Consider the following 17,859-nt stretch of genomic DNA (forward strand, 5'->3'; position numbering starts at 1 on the left):
ACGCCCATGCAACGGTGCGCTAGCCCCAATTGGGGGCATTGCGGAAATTCAATACACTTGCAGCTGAAGAGGGATGAACTCAACGCGGCAGTCGCCAGCACGCCACCGTGAGGTCAGACCATCATGTCGTGCCCGGTCAAGGCCATAAATTGCGATGGGCACCGTCTCAGCACCAACAGCTGCGCCGTCTCTCCTACCAACCACTACTTGGGCTAATTGGGCCTGAGCTGCAACCTGCTCCACTGCGGGACTGAAAAGAGGTACCGGCGGTACAACGACAGCTCCCTCGTGCAACCTCCAGAAACCAACCACATCACCATGTTCGGCTGGACGCGGCGTTTCTCCAGTATGCCCCTCAATGCGCTGTTATTTAATCCCCCCTGCCTTGAGCAGTCCCTCTAACAATTTCCTGTCACACAGCCGCCACCTCCCTCCTCAAAAACACCACCACAATGGCCTCCCCCACCCTCCAAAAGCACTCCTTCCAAGTCTTCCGCGATGTCCCCGAACTCAGGCAATTGCGTCGCCAACTCCTCCTCTCCAAACGAACGGTCGGTTTAGTCCCAACAATGGGCGCTCTCCATGAAGGCCATCTCTCCTTAATCCGCCAAGCCGCCGCCGAAAACACCGACGTCTTCGTGAGCATCTACGTGAACCCCACCCAATTCGGCGTATCAGAGGATCTCTCCAGCTACCCGCGCACCTGGGACAGCGATGTCGCGAAGCTCGAGGAATTGAACACCGAACTGGCCCGCCAGGACAGCAAGAACGGTCGCATCACCGCCATTCTGGCGCCCACATCTAAGGTCATGTACCCGACGCTGCCGCCATCATCCGAGATCGACGGGGACGGGTCCTTTGTCACCATCACCCCACTTGCTCGGAAACTAGAGGGCGCGTCCCGGCCGGTGTTCTTCCGCGGCGTGGCGACCGTGTGCATGAAACTGTTCAATATTGTCCACGCCGATCGGGCTTATTTCGGACAGAAGGATGTGCAGCAGACCGTGGTGATTAAGCGTCTCGTGAAGGATTTTTATATCGATACGGAGATCAAGATTGGGGAGACGGTTCGCGAGCATGATGGCTTGGCCATGAGTTCTAGGAACGTTTACCTTGGTGCGAGGAGACGGGCTGTGGGCTTGGCGCTGTACAGGGCCTTGAAGGCGGCGGAGGATGCCTATCATGCAGGCAAGGTCAATCGGGCTGAGATTCTGGATGCGGCGAACGGTGTCGCTCAGAAGGTTCTGGCTGAGCAGCAGGCGTTGTCGCCCGCGGAGAGGGCGCTCTACGAGGTTGACTATATCTCTCTCGCTGACCCGGATTCTTTGGACGAGTTGAATGTTATCGATCCCAGCAAGGGCGCTATTCTCAGCGGGGCGATCAAGATGGCTCCTCTGGAGGAGTCGAAGCCTGATGAGGACTGTGGTCTCGGCGATGGCCAAGTTCCGGTGCGTTTGATCGATAACTTGATCTTCAAGCCGCGGGTGTAGATCGAGGCGGGCACCTCATTGTTCCGGGCCTCATGCAAAAGCAAAAGTATATATACCCGATGTTTATTACTAGACCCATAGCTTATATATAGATATACTCAAAAGTCATACATTTACCTTCCTCTCTCCATCTACCACCTAATCCCAAACATCCCTCCCAAAACAGAAACTAGGGCAAAATCAAAGGGTTCGGAACCTTCCCGGCCCGAGAAAATTTCCCTCTGGAGTAAAGTTTCTTCCAGTCCCGCTCCCCCCATCCATACCAATACCTCCTGCCAGACAACACCAAAATACTCAGAGGCAGGCAGGCACCTACCTACCCACATAATCACCATGGCCGACGACGGCCTCCTCCTAAACTTCAGCCTCCCGGACACAACCATCCTCAAACACGAGCCGAAGAAAGTCAAAGGCGGAACATGGCGCGACCGACTCAGCGCAAAGAAAATCGCCGCGCACCGGACGACGAACCCGCGGGGCGATAAACCCGCCAACGGGAACAATGAGCAGAACAATAATTTCCGCAATCCGAATCGCATTCAAGTCTCTGGGACACGGCCGGTGAAGAGGCAGAGAGTTGATGAGGGGGGACATGCACAGCAGCAACATCCACACCAGCAACAGACGGGACCGAGACAGTTTGTGTCGTCGTTGTTTACTAAGAATCCGACGCCGAGGAATAATGTTGAGGAGGAGAAAAAGAAGGGGGGAGATGGGGAGGAGGAAGAGGAGACGAAGCCGACGAACGCACCGCTGATTGATGGATTGGATACATTCACGAACTTGGGGCTATCGGCTCCGCTGGCGGCGCATTTGCTGACCAAGTTGGAGGTGAAGGCGCCGACGGCGATTCAGAAAGCGAGTATATCGCAATTACTCAAGGAGGAGAGTGATGCGTTTATACAGGCGGAGACGGGATCCGGAAAGACGATGGCATATTTGTTGCCGCTGGTGCAGCGGATTATGACGATTGCGCAGAATCAGAAGCAGAGGGAGGAAGGCGGTATGGTGCAGCGTGACAGTGGGTTGTTTGCGATTGTGCTGGCGCCGACGAGAGAGTTGTGTAAGCAGATTGCGGTGGTGTTGGAGGGGTTGTTGCGGTGTGCGCATTGGATTGTGGCGGGGACGGTGATTGGAGGTGAGAAGAAGAAGAGTGAGAAGGCGCGGTTGAGGAAGGGGTTGAATATCCTGGTTGCGACGCCGGGTCGGTTGGCCGATCATTTGGAGAATACGCAGGCGTTGGATGTGAGTAATGTGCGGTGGTTGGTGTTGGATGAGGGTGATCGGTTGATGGAGTTGGGATTTGAGAAGGAGTTGGCAGGCATTATTCAAAAACTGGATGCGCGACAGCGACCCAGTCGGATTCCCGGCATTCCGGCCAAGAGGACGACTATCTTGTGTTCGGCGACGTTGAAGATGACGGTGCAGAAGCTGGGAGAGATCAGTTTGAAGGATGCAGTGCATATTCAGGCGGATCCGGCGGATGAGGAGGGAGAGCCCAGGAAGAAGGATGAGGAGGATGCGTTCCGCGTGCCGGCGCAGCTGAAGCAGTCGTATGCGATTGTGGCAGCAAAGCTACGGCTGGTTACGCTGACGGCGTTTATGAAGCGGACGTTTATGAGGAAGGGATCGGTGATGAAAGCTATTGTGTTTGTGTCGTGTGCGGACTCGGTGGACTTTCACTTCGAGGTGTTTACGCGGAAGCAGGGAGAGGAAGAGAAGGAGGAAGAGAGCGGAGAGAGCGACAGTGACGACGAGGATGCAGAGGAGAAGAGGAAGAAGCTTGAGGCTTCGGCTCATGGAACTATCGCACCTGCTACGGCCTTCTCGAACCCCTCGAACCCCGTGACGCTGCATCGACTGCACGGTTCTCTTCCTCAGCATGTCCGGACAGCCACCCTGAATGCCTTTGCCCGCAATCGCGATCCCTCCGTGCTTATCTGTACCGACGTTGCGTCTCGTGGTCTGGATCTTCCGAACGTTGATCTGGTGGTGGAGTACGACCCGGCCTTTAGCGCGGAGGACCACCTGCACAGAATCGGACGTACTGCGCGTCTGGGACGTGACGGTCGCGCTCTTCTTTTCCTCATGCCGGGCTGTGAAGAGGGCTACGTCGACATCCTCAAGAAGGGCTACCGGGATGGTGGAAAGGCGCTGACACGCACCGATGCAGACGAAATTCTGAAGCGTGGTTTCGGAGGCAATGTTGAGTCGCAGAACACCGACTGGGAGGAGAAGGCAACGGATTGGCAGCTGGATGTGGAAAGATGGTCCTTGGAAAACAAAAAGTACCTTGAAATGGCCCGGCGTGCATACCAGTCTCATATCAGAGCCTATGCCACGCACATCGCCAACGAGCGGAGTATGTTCAACATCAAAGAGCTTCATCTCGGACATCTGGCAAAGGCTTTCGGTCTGCGTGATCGGCCCAGCAAGATCAATGTGCCTGGCCTTCGTCAAGGAAAGGACGATACCAAGAAGGATTTCAAGGCCGAGCGGAAACCCGTTGCTGGAAAGAAGAGGAAGGCTGGTGGTCGCGATGATGACGATGATGCTCCTGCTCCCACCGACATGCAAACGGCTGCTAAGAAGATGAGGGCGAAGATGAGGGAGAACATGGCCGGTGCAAGCGAGTTCAATCTGGCCTAGTTGGCAACACATGTAAATAATAATTGACGACAATCAGTAGATATCCCACAATGAGATCTTTCCGTCTTTTGACCCAGCAGCTAACCAATGGGTGTTTTGCACTTTCTGATTTCTCTGGCGATGCACCGTTGCGAGCGAGAACTCTGCACGTCTGGCAAGCTGCGTGTCCACGTTATCGTCTTGCGGTGTATGCCTCTCCTCACCAGTCGATGCCTCGCTCGACTCGAAGCCAGCAATATCCGCAAACCCCACAGCATAGCACCCATCTTTATGCCACTTCAAGACAGCAAGTTCTTTCATTGTCTTGCACGAGTAAACTCTGACCCTAGAATCCCATCCCGCAGTCGCGAAAATCTTCCCATCAGACCGTATCCGCACCCCCTGCTGACCAGCATGCTTCGTATTGATCGACTTGATTGGAGATTCTTCACGATAGCCCGGAGCACCCAGGGACGGAATCGGATGCTTCGCCAGCACCGCATCAGCCGATGAAGAAAAGAAATAATCACCAGCGGGCGAGACATAAATCGATAGCGCTGGCTGAGAGTGAGCCCGACAGGCGTATAGCTTCTCCCACTTCCACGCTGTCTTGGCATTTTGCGCTAGATCCTTCTCATGCAACGGCCCACGACAGCCCATAACCATGACGTGGCCATCTTCGTAGGCAGAGGTAACGTACAACTCCCCAGACTCAGACAGAACCAGGTTAGCCGCCATCACCATGCCGGTTTTCGTTTCCGGATCCGCGGGGATGGTGCAGATACGTCTTTCCTGTGGGAGATGGAAGAGATCGATCGCGCCCGAGTCCAAAGCATTAGGAACGGCGATGAGCGCGGATGAAAGCGATTTGTTCTCTCCAGATGCCTCTGACAGCACGCCTTCCGTGTTCGATCTACTCGGGGGAAGAAAGACCATTGTAAAGGCACAGAAATTCAACGCATTCACTGGAAGCGAATGCACCAACCATGGCTGGGGGGCAGCTGATGATGTTGTCTCGGTGATATCCACGGGGAGGGTTTTCTGAAGAACCTCCTCATCCTGGACGCTGAATCGCCAAACGCGTAACTTGTGGTCTCGACCATGTCTGTAGAGGTATTAGATGGTTCGTGTATGTAGTGAGAGATACGCACGTGAACACTTCCGTAACAGCACCATTTCGGAAGGTGAATCCCTTGACTTCGAGGACCGCGCCATCGTGGGCCTTCCATACGGCTAGCGGACGCTTGAACACTAGATCCCATACGACGATCCAGCCGTCTGCGTCGCCAGAGACAAGTCTTAGGTTCTGGTGGAAGATCTGTAGCGCATGGATGGCAGCGGCATGGCCGCGTAAAATGTAGGTGGGAGTTGCCGGTGGTTGCCGAACTTGAGAAGGTTGGGTGCTCATTTGTGGTTTAAGCCTGGAGGCTGCCCGGGAGAGTATTATATATCGTGTCGTGGTTTAGCGTGTTAATACTTTGGCCAAATGTCTTATGCTTTCATGTGTCTGGACATAATGTGTGGATGGTGGAGATGCTCGACGGGAATCGAGAATGGCGGCAGTCTTGGCAGCTTGTCATGCCCGCTGATTAAAGACACTGGACAGCCTGGTATGCCACTCAACTCCAATTCATCTTGGTAGTGGATATTCTTACTACATGAAATCTTCTCTCAGATCTCTGGATGGTCTCTTCTGTTATATTTACAGTCATACCTATCTACTAGTACTAATCACTTGAGCACTAGCGCGCCAACTATATATCTCTAGAGTCTCAGCCACCCAACCCTCCAGCTTCACCTCGAATTCAAAAAGAATTTACCTAGGCTAATAGTAAGGGCCGGCTGCGGCTCCACAGTAGCAGTCTGACACTCATCATCTGCTCTACTTTTTCTAACTTGTTCTCAAAAGATGCAGATGTAGTGCCTCTCATTCACTGGAGGGCCCAGCAGGCAGCCTCAACTTCACCATGCATTAGGGCTTACAGCTCCGCCTCGGCCGAGCGTGAATATTAAGCCGCTTGGGGGCCAGGTAAGCTTGCCAGGATTACTCAGTCAACAGCTAATTCCTCCACTCCTGTGAGCTATTCAGCCATTTCGACCCTTTTAAGTGACCCCCCCCCGCACTCCTTTCGGGGAGACTGGAGAGATGCTCAGCCCAACGTCTTCCCCGATGGATTTCCCGCAGTTTCCCCGCCTTTACCCTGAGCTCCGGCTTCAGATCTGGCGAGAAGCACTGAATTACAGGCAGCCGCGCATCATCAAAGTCGGCATTAACAAGTGTCTCGGTCAATGCAAGAGCCATTGCGGTTTGGCATCGTCAATAGAGCCATTTTGTGGAAATCCCAAACACCGGGGTAGTCCTCATGCATCTCATTCCGCATATTATATGGCCTTCTTGAAGTTTAGAGAGCCATTGGTTAAAGAAGGCATCTATGACTTTTGTGAAACTCCTACAACCATCAGCCTGGTCTGTCGCGAGGCGCGCGAGGCCGTTCTTCTGACTTATCCATGCGCACTACGAGTCGAGCGCCGGGAAGGGCTTCACTCACTTGGAAACGGGGTCTACTATCGGGATGAGACGTACCGCATCATACGCTATAATCCCAGAGTTGACATCCTCCACCTCAATCCTGGGGGCCTCATAACCACAATGACAGAGTTCAACCCGCAATCCGGCATCGAAAACTTTGCAGATGATCCATATCTAGCGACAGATCGATCAGCAAGGCCAGGATCACTCTACTTTGAGAACACCAAGGAGGCTCTCCTGAGCTTTCACACGGTCGTTCTAGACCTGCCGGATTGCAGTGCATACTGCAAACATCAGCAGCAACAGAATGGTGGCGTGCATACTTGCCAGCATTTGTACGCGCTAATGTTGGCCTTTATGCGGTCTCTGAAGCGGGTTATTATCTACCCACAGTATCATAAGGTTAGCGTCTTGGATATCTTGGATGGTCTCGTGGAGATCGACGATGGTGGTGATGAGGCCATGTCACGGGAAGAAGGAAGATATCCGGCCAATGCCTTGCTTCTCAGGGAAGATATGGCGGGAATTTTAGCCGACGCAGCTCTTAACCTTGTCAAGGAAAATGGCTGGCTGCCCCAGTGGAGAGCAATGCCTCGCTTTGCCTTTTCGTTAACGGCAGGCGAAGGCGCCAGAAGCCGACCACTTATGCTCGCTCCTCCGGGACCAGGGCCTTGCCCCATGCCCATAGATTTGGATCCTGATAGAAAGGACCAAATCCCTTGTATAGATGACTGGGGTATAGTGCCGCAGACACTGGAAGGCCATGTGGATTCTGTCAAAGCTATCGCCATTGCCCAACAGGACAGAGTAGCATCTGCTTCTGTCGACCAAACAGTTCGGATTTGGGACCTTACCACAGGGCAGTGCCTCAAAATCTTAAAAAGTCATACTGGGTGTGTCCGAAAACTTACTTTCATACAGAATGGAAATGTCTTAGTGACCGCTGCCATCCACTGTATAGCCCAGTTCTGGGATGTAGCGACAGGCGAGTGCCTTCAGACTCTCGCTGGCCATACTGACATAGACCGCGTGGTGATCTATGTCGAGGATAAAATGCGCATTGCTACCTCTTTTGACAGTCAGGTGAACTTATGGGATCCTACCACCGGCCGATGCATTCAGACACTCAAGGGCCATGGCGGCCGCGTCAGGGCCATCACCTCTACTCACGACGGCAAGATGCTTGCGACCTCCTCTAGCGATACCACGGTGCAATTGTGGGACTTACCCAGTGGGAAACATCTCCACAGGCTCCAAGGCCATGCATCGTCTGTTAGAGTAATCGTCTTCACACATGACGGCAAGATGCTAGCATCAGCCTCTACTGACGGGAGCATGCGGCTCTGGGATTCACACAATGGAAAGTGTCTCCATGTGCTTGAGGGCCATACAAAAGAGGTAACTGCTGCTGTCTTCAGCCCAGATGACAGCGTGCTCGCATCTACCTCATATGATTGTACCGTGCGGCTCTGGGACCCGACGTCTGGGCAGTGCCTTCAGGCCCCCAAAGGACACGACGGCTGGGTGAAGAGCCTGGCTTTTACTAAAAATAGCAAGGTACTAGCGACCGGGTCGACTGATGGACATATCCAATTGTGGAATGTCCACACCGGACAATGCTTGCAAACCCTGAAGGGTCATACAGCGTGTGTTTCGGATATTGTTTTCAGTCGAGTTGGTGGGATGCTTGTGTCTGGGTCATGGGATACGACGGTAAAGGTTTGGAATTTGGACAACCGATTGAGCTCGATTCAAGCTGTTGGAAACAATCAGCAGAGTGATGGTTCCTCTAAAGGCTTTCACTGACCTTTGTATACTTCGGCACAGTGCTCTAAACACTGAGGCTGTTTAGTTCGAATTCACAAAGACGGTGCTCTTATCGCAAATTTTGAATTGCAAATCCGAACAAAAATTTTAAAAGTAACAAGAAGGCCGGAAGTTCAACCCTTCCAATAATCACAAGGACGTCAATCGAAGTCATAATGCGTGGTGTGGTCGTAATATCGGCCAGTTGGCCAGGGCAACACCGCCCTCGTGATTGGCTTCAACTGCCCGTGTTGGCCGATTGTCGCATCATCACTCCCTCACTCATCCCCCTCTCTCTCTCGCTCGTCTTGCTGCTCCCCTCCCCTCCACCCCTCTCTCCCTCTTCCTCATTGACCTCTTTCTCCCTACTTCCTCACCCCACCTACTCCTGTTTTTAATCTCCCCTCCCTTCCTCCTCCCCACCGGGCTCTCCATGCCTGGTATCGGCTCCGGCGTCTAAGTCCGTGACACAGCTTCAGTTTGAACCATGCCGAGTAAGCCGCCTGCTGGAGCTCCTGGAGCTCCAATCCCAGTCCACGTCCCTGTCCAGCTAATCCATATTGCCTCGCACAGTCCGTCCGTTGGATGAATGGGCCGCTACCCGCACCCAATCCCTCCCCCTCTCAGCTCTCAAAGGAGCGGCTGTCGGTATCGATGCGTCGCACTACATTTCTCAACACCTCCTCCAACCCTCCACACGCGAACCCCTTCTGATCGCCCTGGGTGGATTCCCATTTGCACTGAAGAGCAACATCGAGAAAGAACTGCAGGTGTATAAGGATCTGGGCGTGACCTGTATTTTCGTGTTCAATGGTCTCGACTTTGGCAAAAAGGATCAACGACCCCACGTGCAGCAGGAGTCGGTCCGGGCATTCGAGCAGGCATGGGACCTCTACGATCAACAACAGGCCGATCAAGTGGTGGATGCCTTCAGCAGCGCGGGTATGAAACTGGAACTGGCTTTTTGAACTCGTTGCCCTGACTGTCCTGTCCTAGGCACCCCTCGTCCCGAGTCCCTCTACCGATTTTTGCAGCGCATTCTCATCCAACAAGGCATCGAGTACATTGTGGCCCCTTATAGTGCTGCAGCTCAGGTAAGGTCCTGCTGTCTATTGGCTTGCGCGCATCTGACCTTGTTGCTTTGTAGCTCTCCTACCTGGCCAAGGGGTCGAACCCACTGGTCGACGCCGTTTACGGACCCTCCGAAGTCTTGATGTTCGACATTGATAAACTGGTCACCCGCATTGACATTGACCCGGCACAATTCTTCTGGATCACGAAGCAGACATGCCTGGAAGAACTCGGTCGCCTATCACATGAGCAATTCCTAGATTTTTGCCTTCTTCTAGGGTCTTCCTTCCTTCAGCCCTTCCCTGTTTTAGAAAACAATGTCTTCCCCGGAAAGAATCCCACTGTTCGCGATGCACTGCCGATGTTCAATGCAGCTGGACGAAGCGTACTCGCCCTCTGCTCTCAGTTTGAGGAGGATCGGCGGATGCAGGAGCTCCATTACACAGATCGCTACAAGCGCACGTTGATGACTGTGAAGCACCATGTGTATATTGATGTGGATGGCAAAGTTGGTCCCATGGACCCGGAGAATGCACCCTCTGACATGCACGAATTGATTGGCCTTCGCCTCCCAGAGGAGCTCTACTTCTACCTGTCTAAGGGTATTCTGGGACCCGATGTGCCCAACTACCTCACATCGGGCGAAGTTCTCATCTCGTTGCCTTTGGGCGCCGAGGACACGGAAATCTACCGCCAAGTTTCCGGCAACTTTCTCACACCCACGAGAACGCAGGCGATTGGACTGCTATCAAATTCCCTGCACCGGTTCTATCAGACCAAGTTGATCGACGTGCAAACATGGCACGACGAGAAGTCACACTCTACGATCAACCTCAAAAACTTACCTTCCGTTAAGGAGGCAATCCAATCGTGGAAGAGTCGCACCGAGCAGCTTCCGGAGAGCTTGAGGAATCTGCAGGCAAGTCCAGTCTTCGCTTGCCATGGATCGTCGCTAACAGGACTAGGGTTCGTGTGGACGTTTCCAGTTCGCTGTTCAGAGCTTGAAAGATAGCGAGTTTGTCACGAACTCCCTGTCTACTAAGGACACTCCCGTAAGTTCCCTGTCCGGAATACGATTCAAAACTGACCCGGCTAGGCATTATCATCACAAGACGAACTCCTTGCCAATGTATACTGGCGGTTCCTACAGCTCCGTGGCTACATCGATGAGAGACACCAGCTTACCAAGTGGGGAGAGTGCCTTGAGCAAGCACTGTCGGGACTCGACCCGGCCGATGCGCTTGAGGAGCCTACGTTCCTTGCTATTGAGATGATGCGCTTTGGTCTGCTTAACTCCACGCCGTGGTTCTCCCATGTTTCCGGAGGGCCTATGAGAGGCTCAGGTAAGATGCCAACTGATCCCCGTGGGCAGCGCTGACTCTCGACTGTAGATGAAGATAAGCGTTTCAATATGCTTGTCTCCCGCGTCGCCTGTATCGCCAAACTTCAGCACAAGAGTATCGGTTACTCCGGGCCGCTAAGCCGCCAGCTGCTGTGCTACCGGTCCCTGATATCCGAAGTGCGCTCCACGCTACGAAACCTCATTGAGGTCGTTCTGGCCGGGCTCCTTCTGAGCGGCGATGCTGACCGGGACCGAAACGACTGGGGCGCACTGAGCATCAAGTAAGTGACTGCACACTGCACACCAATGAGACCGACTCTAACGGGCTTAGGCTGCCTTTTATCGACGACAATGACTGCGGTCTGGGCATCGCTGTGCGTACCTACCTGGATGACTTGCCCCTGCAGACGAACCCTACGTCGCCGGAGGCGCGGTCAGAGGTGAAATCGAAGGGCAAGGACTGGTTCCAGCACAGCGACAGTTTTACGGGCAACCTGGACATGGCGTTCAAGCTCTGGGATGCGGTGAGTCCAACCTCGTGGCTTGTTGCATGCGCATTCACTCATCGTCTTAGGTCTATCGCGGTACGCAGAGTGCAGGCAAGGAGTTCAAGGACGGCAAGCAGTGGGAGAACGCAAACCGCTGGTTGGCGGAGCGGCGATGAAGCGAAAGTCGTCTGCTCGGGCACTGGGGAAGTACTCATGACAACATCACGAACCATGGTAGTCGTGTCGGCCGGGTGGCCGAGCCACCTAATAGTTTCGCCAATTCTACGCACACGATGTATTATTAGGATGAAAGGCTGACAGGCAGAAGAGCGTATCCACGTAGTCAGGCAAACGTAGTGGCGAGTCGTATATGTTTAGCCCGTATTGCAGCTGAGTGTAGCAGTGCTGCTTAGTGATGGATAACTTACCAAGTGTCCTTTCCGCCCGCTCGGTCTCCGCAGCGCTTCCGCTTCCCGCGGAGCTCCTCGATCTACTCCGACCATCACACCAAGCTGAACAACGGCCTGGTCTCGAGGACATCTATCACCTGTCCTATCCCTTTTACAAGCCAAAACTCCCTTGTATATCACGATGGTCCGCCTCAACCATCTCCTCGCCAGCTGCCTCAGCTTGGCCTCCGCCGTCACCGCGGTGGTCGACCTCGTCCCCAACAACTTCGACGACGTTGTCCTCAAGTCCGGCAAGCCCGCCTTGGTCGAGTTCTTCGCTCCCTGGTGCGGTCACTGCAAAAACCTTGCGCCCGTCTACGAGGAGCTGGGCCAAGTTTTCGCTCACGCCTCGGACAAGGTGACGGTGGCAAAGGTCGATGCGGATGAGAACCGCGACCTGGGCCGCCGGTTCGGTGTGCAGGGATTCCCGACCCTGAAGTGGTTCGATGGCAAGAGCGATACCCCGGAGGATTACAAGGGTGGTCGTGATCTGGAGAGTCTGTCTTCGTTCATCACTGAGAAGACGGGCGTCAAGCCCCGGGGTCCTAAGAAGGAACCTAGCAAGGTGGAGATGCTGACTGATGCGACTTTCAAGTCGGTCGTCAATGGTGAGAAGGATGTTTTGGTCGCCTTTACTGCGCCATGGTGTGGACGTGAGTTGATCTCTTTTTTTCCCGTTTGATTGAATCCGGGACGATACTGACGGATGGGATGGATAGACTGCAAGAACCTCGCTCCTACCTGGGAACTGTTGGCCAACGATTTCGCGCTCGAGAACGATGTTGTGATCGCCAAGGTTGACGCCGATGCTGAGACTGGCAAGGCTACGGCTAGAGAGCAGGGCGTGTCCGGATACCCCACCATCAAGTTTTTCCCCAAGGGCTCTACGGAATCGGTTCTTTACGAGGGTGCTCGCTCCCAGCAGGCTTTCATTGACTACCTGAACGAGAAGGCCGGCACTCACCGTACCATTGGCGGTGGTCTGGATGCCAAGGCTGGCACCATTGTCAGCCTGAACGAGGTGATTGCCAGCTCCCCTGCGGATCTGGCTGTTGCGTTGAAGGAGGCTGCCGCGGACCTGAAGGACCAGTACGCTCAGTACTACGTCAAGGTTGCGGACAAGCTGAGCCAGAACGCCGACTACGTGAGCAAGGAGCTTGCTCGATTGGAGAAGATCGTGGCCAAGGGTGGATCGGCGCCTGAGAAGGTGGACGACCTTGTGTCGCGCAGCAACATCCTCCGCCAGTTTGTTGGCGAGAAGGAGGTGAAGGATGAGTTGTAGATATTGTATGGATTATGACTGGCAGGATATGTTCTGTATGATATGGAGCAGTTATAAGTATTAGTATCCATTGATGAGCAGCAGTGCAATATAGTACTGTAAGCAGTGAAAAGTATAGTAAAGGGTATCACCTACACCTCAAATCAAACAACACAGCACATCTATCTACAAGAAACATAACCCCTAACTCCAACCCAATCAAACCCCCATATCAACAAAACCAACCCAACAATAACAAAGCTCACTTCTCCGGACTCCCCGTCGTCGTGCCCACATTACTCCCCGACCCCGTCCCCGACGCACCCCCCGTAGCAGTCGTACTCCCCGTCGTCCCATCCACGACCGTAAACGAAGCCTCTAGCTCATCCAACCGTCTCGCCATATCGTCCACTAGAACCACCGAATTAGCACCTACACAACCACATATACCCACCCAGCCCAATCCAACCCAGCAAATAAAGAAAAACGGGGAAGAAGGGTGCAGCGTACACTTCCCAAACATCTCCCTCGACACGCCATCGAATTTATGTTGTAGTTGGTCGAGAAGATCGTCTACTGCGGCGGAGAATTGGCCTTGGGGGTCGGTGGTCTGTTCGTCCCCAGAGGGGGAGATGTTAGCTCTGCTGATATTGCTATGGCGAGGGGTAGGGGGAGGGAATACCTGAGTTGAAGTTGTCGGGGGAGGGACGGTTTCGGTGGTGGTGAGCGGGGGGGAGGGTTCGGTGGACATTCTTCTCTTTTATCTCTTTTTCTTTGTTCTGGCGGGATATAGTCGGTGTGAGAATGGTGGTTTGGTTGTATGGAGGGAATGAGTGTGTTAATTGATTGCCAGTGAAGAAGCACAGAGTCAGTAACTATGGGATCGATATGGGATGGAATGGCATGGGATGATGGTGTTGTTGCTCCTTTGGGTATGGTTCGAAGGCTTGGCGGCGTCGCGTGGCGTTGGGTTGGATTGGGTGGTTGGGGCCTGAGGCAGAGATTCGTATACTTGGGTTTTCTTGATGGATTATGGTGATGATTATGACTAGGGAATATTAAAATTTAGTGGACATTGTTAATGAAGGATGATATTCACAGAGATATTTGTCTAGACTTCAAGTATAAAGAGGCTAACTTTGGGGGATAGTTCATCTTCAAATGACTTCATCTATGAAACTATACTCATACTGGAGTATAGCATGCGCTACTCTATGGAATAGTTTCAGTCCTGATTCTACAAAGGTACTATAGACTGGACAAATTCCATCTTTTTAACTTACTATGGAATGCAATTGGCATCATGACAGCGCTTCTTACGACAGACTTAACCTCCTATCTACACAAGATATTCTGCTGGGGCAGTGATCTCGACAGTTCAGCTTTTAAGACAGACGCCATTCCCACCGAGGAGAAATACATTAGTAGAACATATTCTCGCCATTTGCTAGACATGATCAAATACCTGATAACATCTCGGGAGGCTATCACTAATCCCACTGACAAAACCTCGAACAAATATGCAATAATCACAAACTTATCCTACCATTCAACACAACAAGTGTCCTACTTGAGCAGTGACAAATACAACAATAATATCGGACAGATATTATCGGCACTGACTACTTAATCCTTATTGAGATTCCGGGCTTTGATGATGAGAAGGCTGGCTAGTAGTTGGTAGGTAGACCTGTGCCAAGGGCATGAGAATCCGTGCTAACTTACAGTATAGGTATATCAGGGACCATATCCTCTGCTCGATGTTGTGAGATGCACGCATAATGGGGGAATCTCAGTGTAGGTCATAGCCTGCTCGGGACTTGTCTTGCCAACGTGTCAGGCTGAACCTTCAGTATCTGGACAGAAAGTTACGCTTCTTGTCTAGAGCAAGTACTAGGGCATAAACTGAACAGGCGATTGGTTGAGATTCGAGGGTATCGCAGTCCCGATGGGCCGTTGTTTTTGAATATCAGGTTCTAGATACTTTTAAGATCTCCTCAAAAAATCTTGCCGGGGGGGGTGGTCATAGAGATCTCAAGCGCGGTGTTTGGTACCGATGGACAGGTATTCTGAAAATACTAGAAGCACCAGCGTGCAGAGCCAGGAAGTCTTGCGAATTGAAGTGTGGGTATAATATAAGAACAAACGAGTATATGCAGACACTAGAAGGTGTGTTGATTACCTAATAATACACAGATCTCTCAATAGAAGGATATGATATGCTATTTGGACTTCATAGTGGGAGACTTAGATGTATACTGGACAGGTGAAGGGGACAGTCATTATGAAATCATTCATTGACAAGCAACCATCTGCCGTCGTAAGGGTGGATTCTGGGGATAAAATCTTATAAATTATGGGTCTAGAGGGCTATTGGAGCTCTAGTTAATGTCGAAAGTATTAGACTAGGATGCCTATTTGCAAAGTGTGTTTTGTTTCTACTACGATCTTCGTATAAATTTGTAAGCGCTATGGTTGCTATGCTATCCTGTGCGTGGATCTTGTAGTAGAACAGTATTGTAAACACATGTCAAAGTCTGTTGCTATTTGTGAATTATTGAAGGCATGTAAGGTAAAGTTTGAGGGACGAGGAATGAACATCGCTCCACAGATGGGGTCTAAGCCTGCGAAAATGATTTTACAACAGCTATCAACCAGCCCAGATAACTTCACGAAATTCAAATTGATACATTGAAAAGCTGACAGTGATAAGCAAGCAGATAGTGAATGCTATCTCTGCTGGCTGAACCCCGAATCATCTCATCCCATCAATATGACCATTGCATCTGTATATCAATCTAGTCAAGCCAGTGATCCATTGGTCCGTAACACAACATATTTCGACATTCCTAAATGCACTGTCAAGATAAGGTCGAATCCTGCATGCTGCACATCTCCAAACAATGCGGTCAACCCTTCCGAAGCTCCAATCAGCCGCCACTAATTTGCATTTCCAATGGATACTTCGCCAGCATCAGGCCATCAACGCGATTCGATCGATAGCCGATAGCCAACCGGGACCCGTTCGGGGGTCCCCGCAGATCCGATAACGTCCATCCCACTTCCGACTCTATAAATTATCTCCCCACCACCAGTGGTTTTCATAGCTATCTTCCTCATTATTTCTCTACTGTTAAGCACCATGGCTGACGTCGGCCCTCCCATTGAGCTCCCCGTGTTGGACATCTCCAACCCCCTCGATCCGGAGGCGGGGAAGGCCCTGCTGGACGCCGCCACCAAGTATGGCTTTTTGTATGTCGACAGCCGGGGGACTGATTTTACAGCCACCGAGGTGGATCGGGCGTTTGAGCTGGTATATCCTCAATTATCCTGTTCCTTCATCAGATACTAATGATGGCACAGTCCAAAACCTTCTTCGCCTCTCCGGTCGAAGAAAAAGCCGCTTGTCGGATTGAGCCAAACGTGATATCCCTACCTCTATCTCAATGACCAGCACTGACGAGTCTATAGAACCGTGGCTGGTCCGGCATGCACACTGAGACCTTAGACCCGGAGCATCAGCGGGTGAGCTCATTCCCTTTATCAGTGTCTTCTTCTTCAAATCTGTATCTAATCGACTTTCTCAGACCGGCGACTTCAAAGAGTATACCACCCCACCCACCACCACCACCACCATCTACTAAACAACCAATAGAGCCTTCAACTTCGGCGAATTCCAAAACTCCAAAGCCCAACAACCCCTCCCTGCATCCTTGCAACCCCACGAATCCGAAATCGCCCATTTCTCCTCCCTCTGCAACAAGACCTGCTCTCGGATCTTGACTCTTCTTGCTCTGGGACTGGGTGTAGGTCCCCTCCCCTCCTCCACACCTCAAATCCAAGCACCAAAAGAACACCCTCCAACACATCCCCATACCCTCCGATCCCTAACGAGAGAATTGAACAGATTCCCCCCGACTTCTTCACCACCCGACATGACCCCACCACCGGCCCAACAGGGAGCATCCTCCGCTACTTATTCTACCCCTCCCTTCAATCCCCCAAAACAAGCACCTACAACCACACCCTCGACGTCCGCGCCGGCGCCCACTCCGACTATGGCTCCATCACCCTCCTCTTCCAACGCCCGGGCCAACCGGGACTAGAAATCCTCACTCCGAGTGGAGACTGGGCGCCTGTGCCTGTCATCCCTACCACCTCTACCACCACCACCACCACCACCGCCCAAGAGGGCGAAACGTACCCCTTCCCCCCCATCCTCGTCAACATCGGCGATCTTCTCAGCTACTGGACCTCCGGATTGCTGAAGAGTACCGTGCATAGGGTTGTTTTCCCCGTGTCGGAACAAACAGCGGGATCAGGGACGGGTCAGGATCGGTATAGTATTGTGTATTTTTGTCATCCGATGGATAAGACGGAGTTGGTGGCGGTGCCGAGTGCGGTGGTGGAGGAGTTTCGGGAGAGGATGAAGAGGGTTGGGGAGGAGGAGAGGAGGAGGGTTGGGTTTGGGGGTGGGGCGGGGGTGTTGGATTTGGAGGGGAAGGAGGGGAAGGTGTTGACGGCGCATGAGCATTTGATGGCGAGGTTGGATGCTACGTATGGGTTTCGCAAGTGAGATTTGTAAGTTGGGGAGGGGGTTAGGTGAAATGATGAATTCTAGGAGCAAATAATCAGATAATCTAACGCTGTCTACTTGATGTTATCCTTATGTGAATCAATTATTTTGCAGTAGATGGGCAGCAGCCCTATGCACAACATTCGGGCATCCCAACTTGCCAATAATATCCAAAAAGCCCAAGAATCGCCCTCAACGAGGCGCATGCTAGATAGTAC

General features: G+C 52.5%; 8 protein-coding genes across 8 annotated transcripts; 6 read left to right on the plus strand and 2 right to left on the minus strand.

Moving 5' to 3' along the window:
• The first annotated feature begins 95 nt into the window (after window positions 1-95).
• Window positions 96-1,608, plus strand: BO80DRAFT_382259 (pantoate--beta-alanine ligase PAN6). The gene is made up of 2 exons (XM_025716886.1): window positions 96-346; window positions 421-1,608. Exons 1-2 carry the CDS (start codon window positions 319-321, stop codon window positions 1,488-1,490), a joined length of 1,098 nt encoding a protein of 365 aa, XP_025575198.1. The 5' UTR covers window positions 96-318; the 3' UTR covers window positions 1,491-1,608.
• Window positions 1,609-1,759: 151 nt separating this feature from the next.
• Window positions 1,760-4,207, plus strand: dbp7 (putative ATP-dependent RNA helicase). Its single transcript, XM_025719482.1, has one exon. The coding sequence runs from the start codon at window positions 1,824-1,826 to the stop codon at window positions 4,137-4,139; it is 2,316 nt and encodes a 771-aa protein (XP_025575199.1). The 5' UTR covers window positions 1,760-1,823; the 3' UTR covers window positions 4,140-4,207.
• BO80DRAFT_89087 (WD40 repeat domain-containing protein) lies at window positions 4,156-5,630 on the minus strand. Its single transcript, XM_025724888.1, has 2 exons — window positions 5,270-5,630; window positions 4,156-5,223 (listed from the first exon to the last, which is right to left on the minus strand). The coding sequence occupies exons 1-2, from the start codon at window positions 5,524-5,526 to the stop codon at window positions 4,173-4,175; spliced, it is 1,308 nt and encodes a 435-aa protein (XP_025575200.1). The 5' UTR covers window positions 5,527-5,630; the 3' UTR covers window positions 4,156-4,172.
• Window positions 5,631-7,380: 1,750 nt separating this feature from the next.
• Window positions 7,381-8,280, plus strand: BO80DRAFT_316972 (WD40 repeat domain-containing protein; the record flags this gene model as incomplete). Its single annotated transcript, XM_025715081.1, has 1 exon — window positions 7,381-8,280. A coding segment is annotated over one exon (900 nt), but the record flags the coding sequence as incomplete, so codon positions are not given.
• A 436-nt stretch (window positions 8,281-8,716) lies between these two features.
• BO80DRAFT_89112 (uncharacterized protein) lies at window positions 8,717-9,545 on the plus strand. The gene is made up of 2 exons (XM_025724889.1): window positions 8,717-8,948; window positions 9,028-9,545. The coding sequence occupies exons 1-2, from the start codon at window positions 8,942-8,944 to the stop codon at window positions 9,420-9,422; spliced, it is 402 nt and encodes a 133-aa protein (XP_025575202.1). The 5' UTR covers window positions 8,717-8,941; the 3' UTR covers window positions 9,423-9,545.
• Window positions 9,546-11,828: 2,283 nt separating this feature from the next.
• Window positions 11,829-13,190, plus strand: BO80DRAFT_407286 (disulfide isomerase TigA). The gene is made up of 2 exons (XM_025717800.1): window positions 11,829-12,457; window positions 12,524-13,190. The coding sequence occupies exons 1-2, from the start codon at window positions 11,947-11,949 to the stop codon at window positions 13,084-13,086; spliced, it is 1,074 nt and encodes a 357-aa protein (XP_025575203.1). The 5' UTR covers window positions 11,829-11,946; the 3' UTR covers window positions 13,087-13,190.
• BO80DRAFT_382276 (heat shock factor-binding 1 family protein) lies at window positions 13,149-13,889 on the minus strand. Its single transcript, XM_025716887.1, has 3 exons — window positions 13,748-13,889; window positions 13,576-13,675; window positions 13,149-13,476 (listed from the first exon to the last, which is right to left on the minus strand). Exons 1-3 carry the CDS (start codon window positions 13,814-13,816, stop codon window positions 13,328-13,330), a joined length of 318 nt encoding a protein of 105 aa, XP_025575204.1. The 5' UTR covers window positions 13,817-13,889; the 3' UTR covers window positions 13,149-13,327.
• Window positions 13,890-16,143: 2,254 nt separating this feature from the next.
• On the plus strand, window positions 16,144-17,641 carry BO80DRAFT_493758 (putative oxidoreductase, 2OG-Fe(II) oxygenase family; the record flags this gene model as incomplete). Its single annotated transcript, XM_025723837.1, has 6 exons — window positions 16,144-16,378; window positions 16,429-16,488; window positions 16,537-16,590; window positions 16,653-16,669; window positions 16,721-16,871; window positions 16,973-17,641. The coding sequence occupies exons 1-6, from the start codon at window positions 16,208-16,210 to the stop codon at window positions 17,639-17,641; spliced, it is 1,122 nt and encodes a 373-aa protein (XP_025575205.1). The 5' UTR covers window positions 16,144-16,207.
• Window positions 17,642-17,859: the final 218 nt, after the last annotated feature.

Source organism: Aspergillus ibericus, assembly GCF_003184845.1.
Source record: "Aspergillus ibericus CBS 121593 unplaced genomic scaffold BO80scaffold_20, whole genome shotgun sequence".
Lineage (NCBI taxonomy): Eukaryota > Fungi > Ascomycota > Eurotiomycetes > Eurotiales > Aspergillaceae > Aspergillus > Aspergillus ibericus.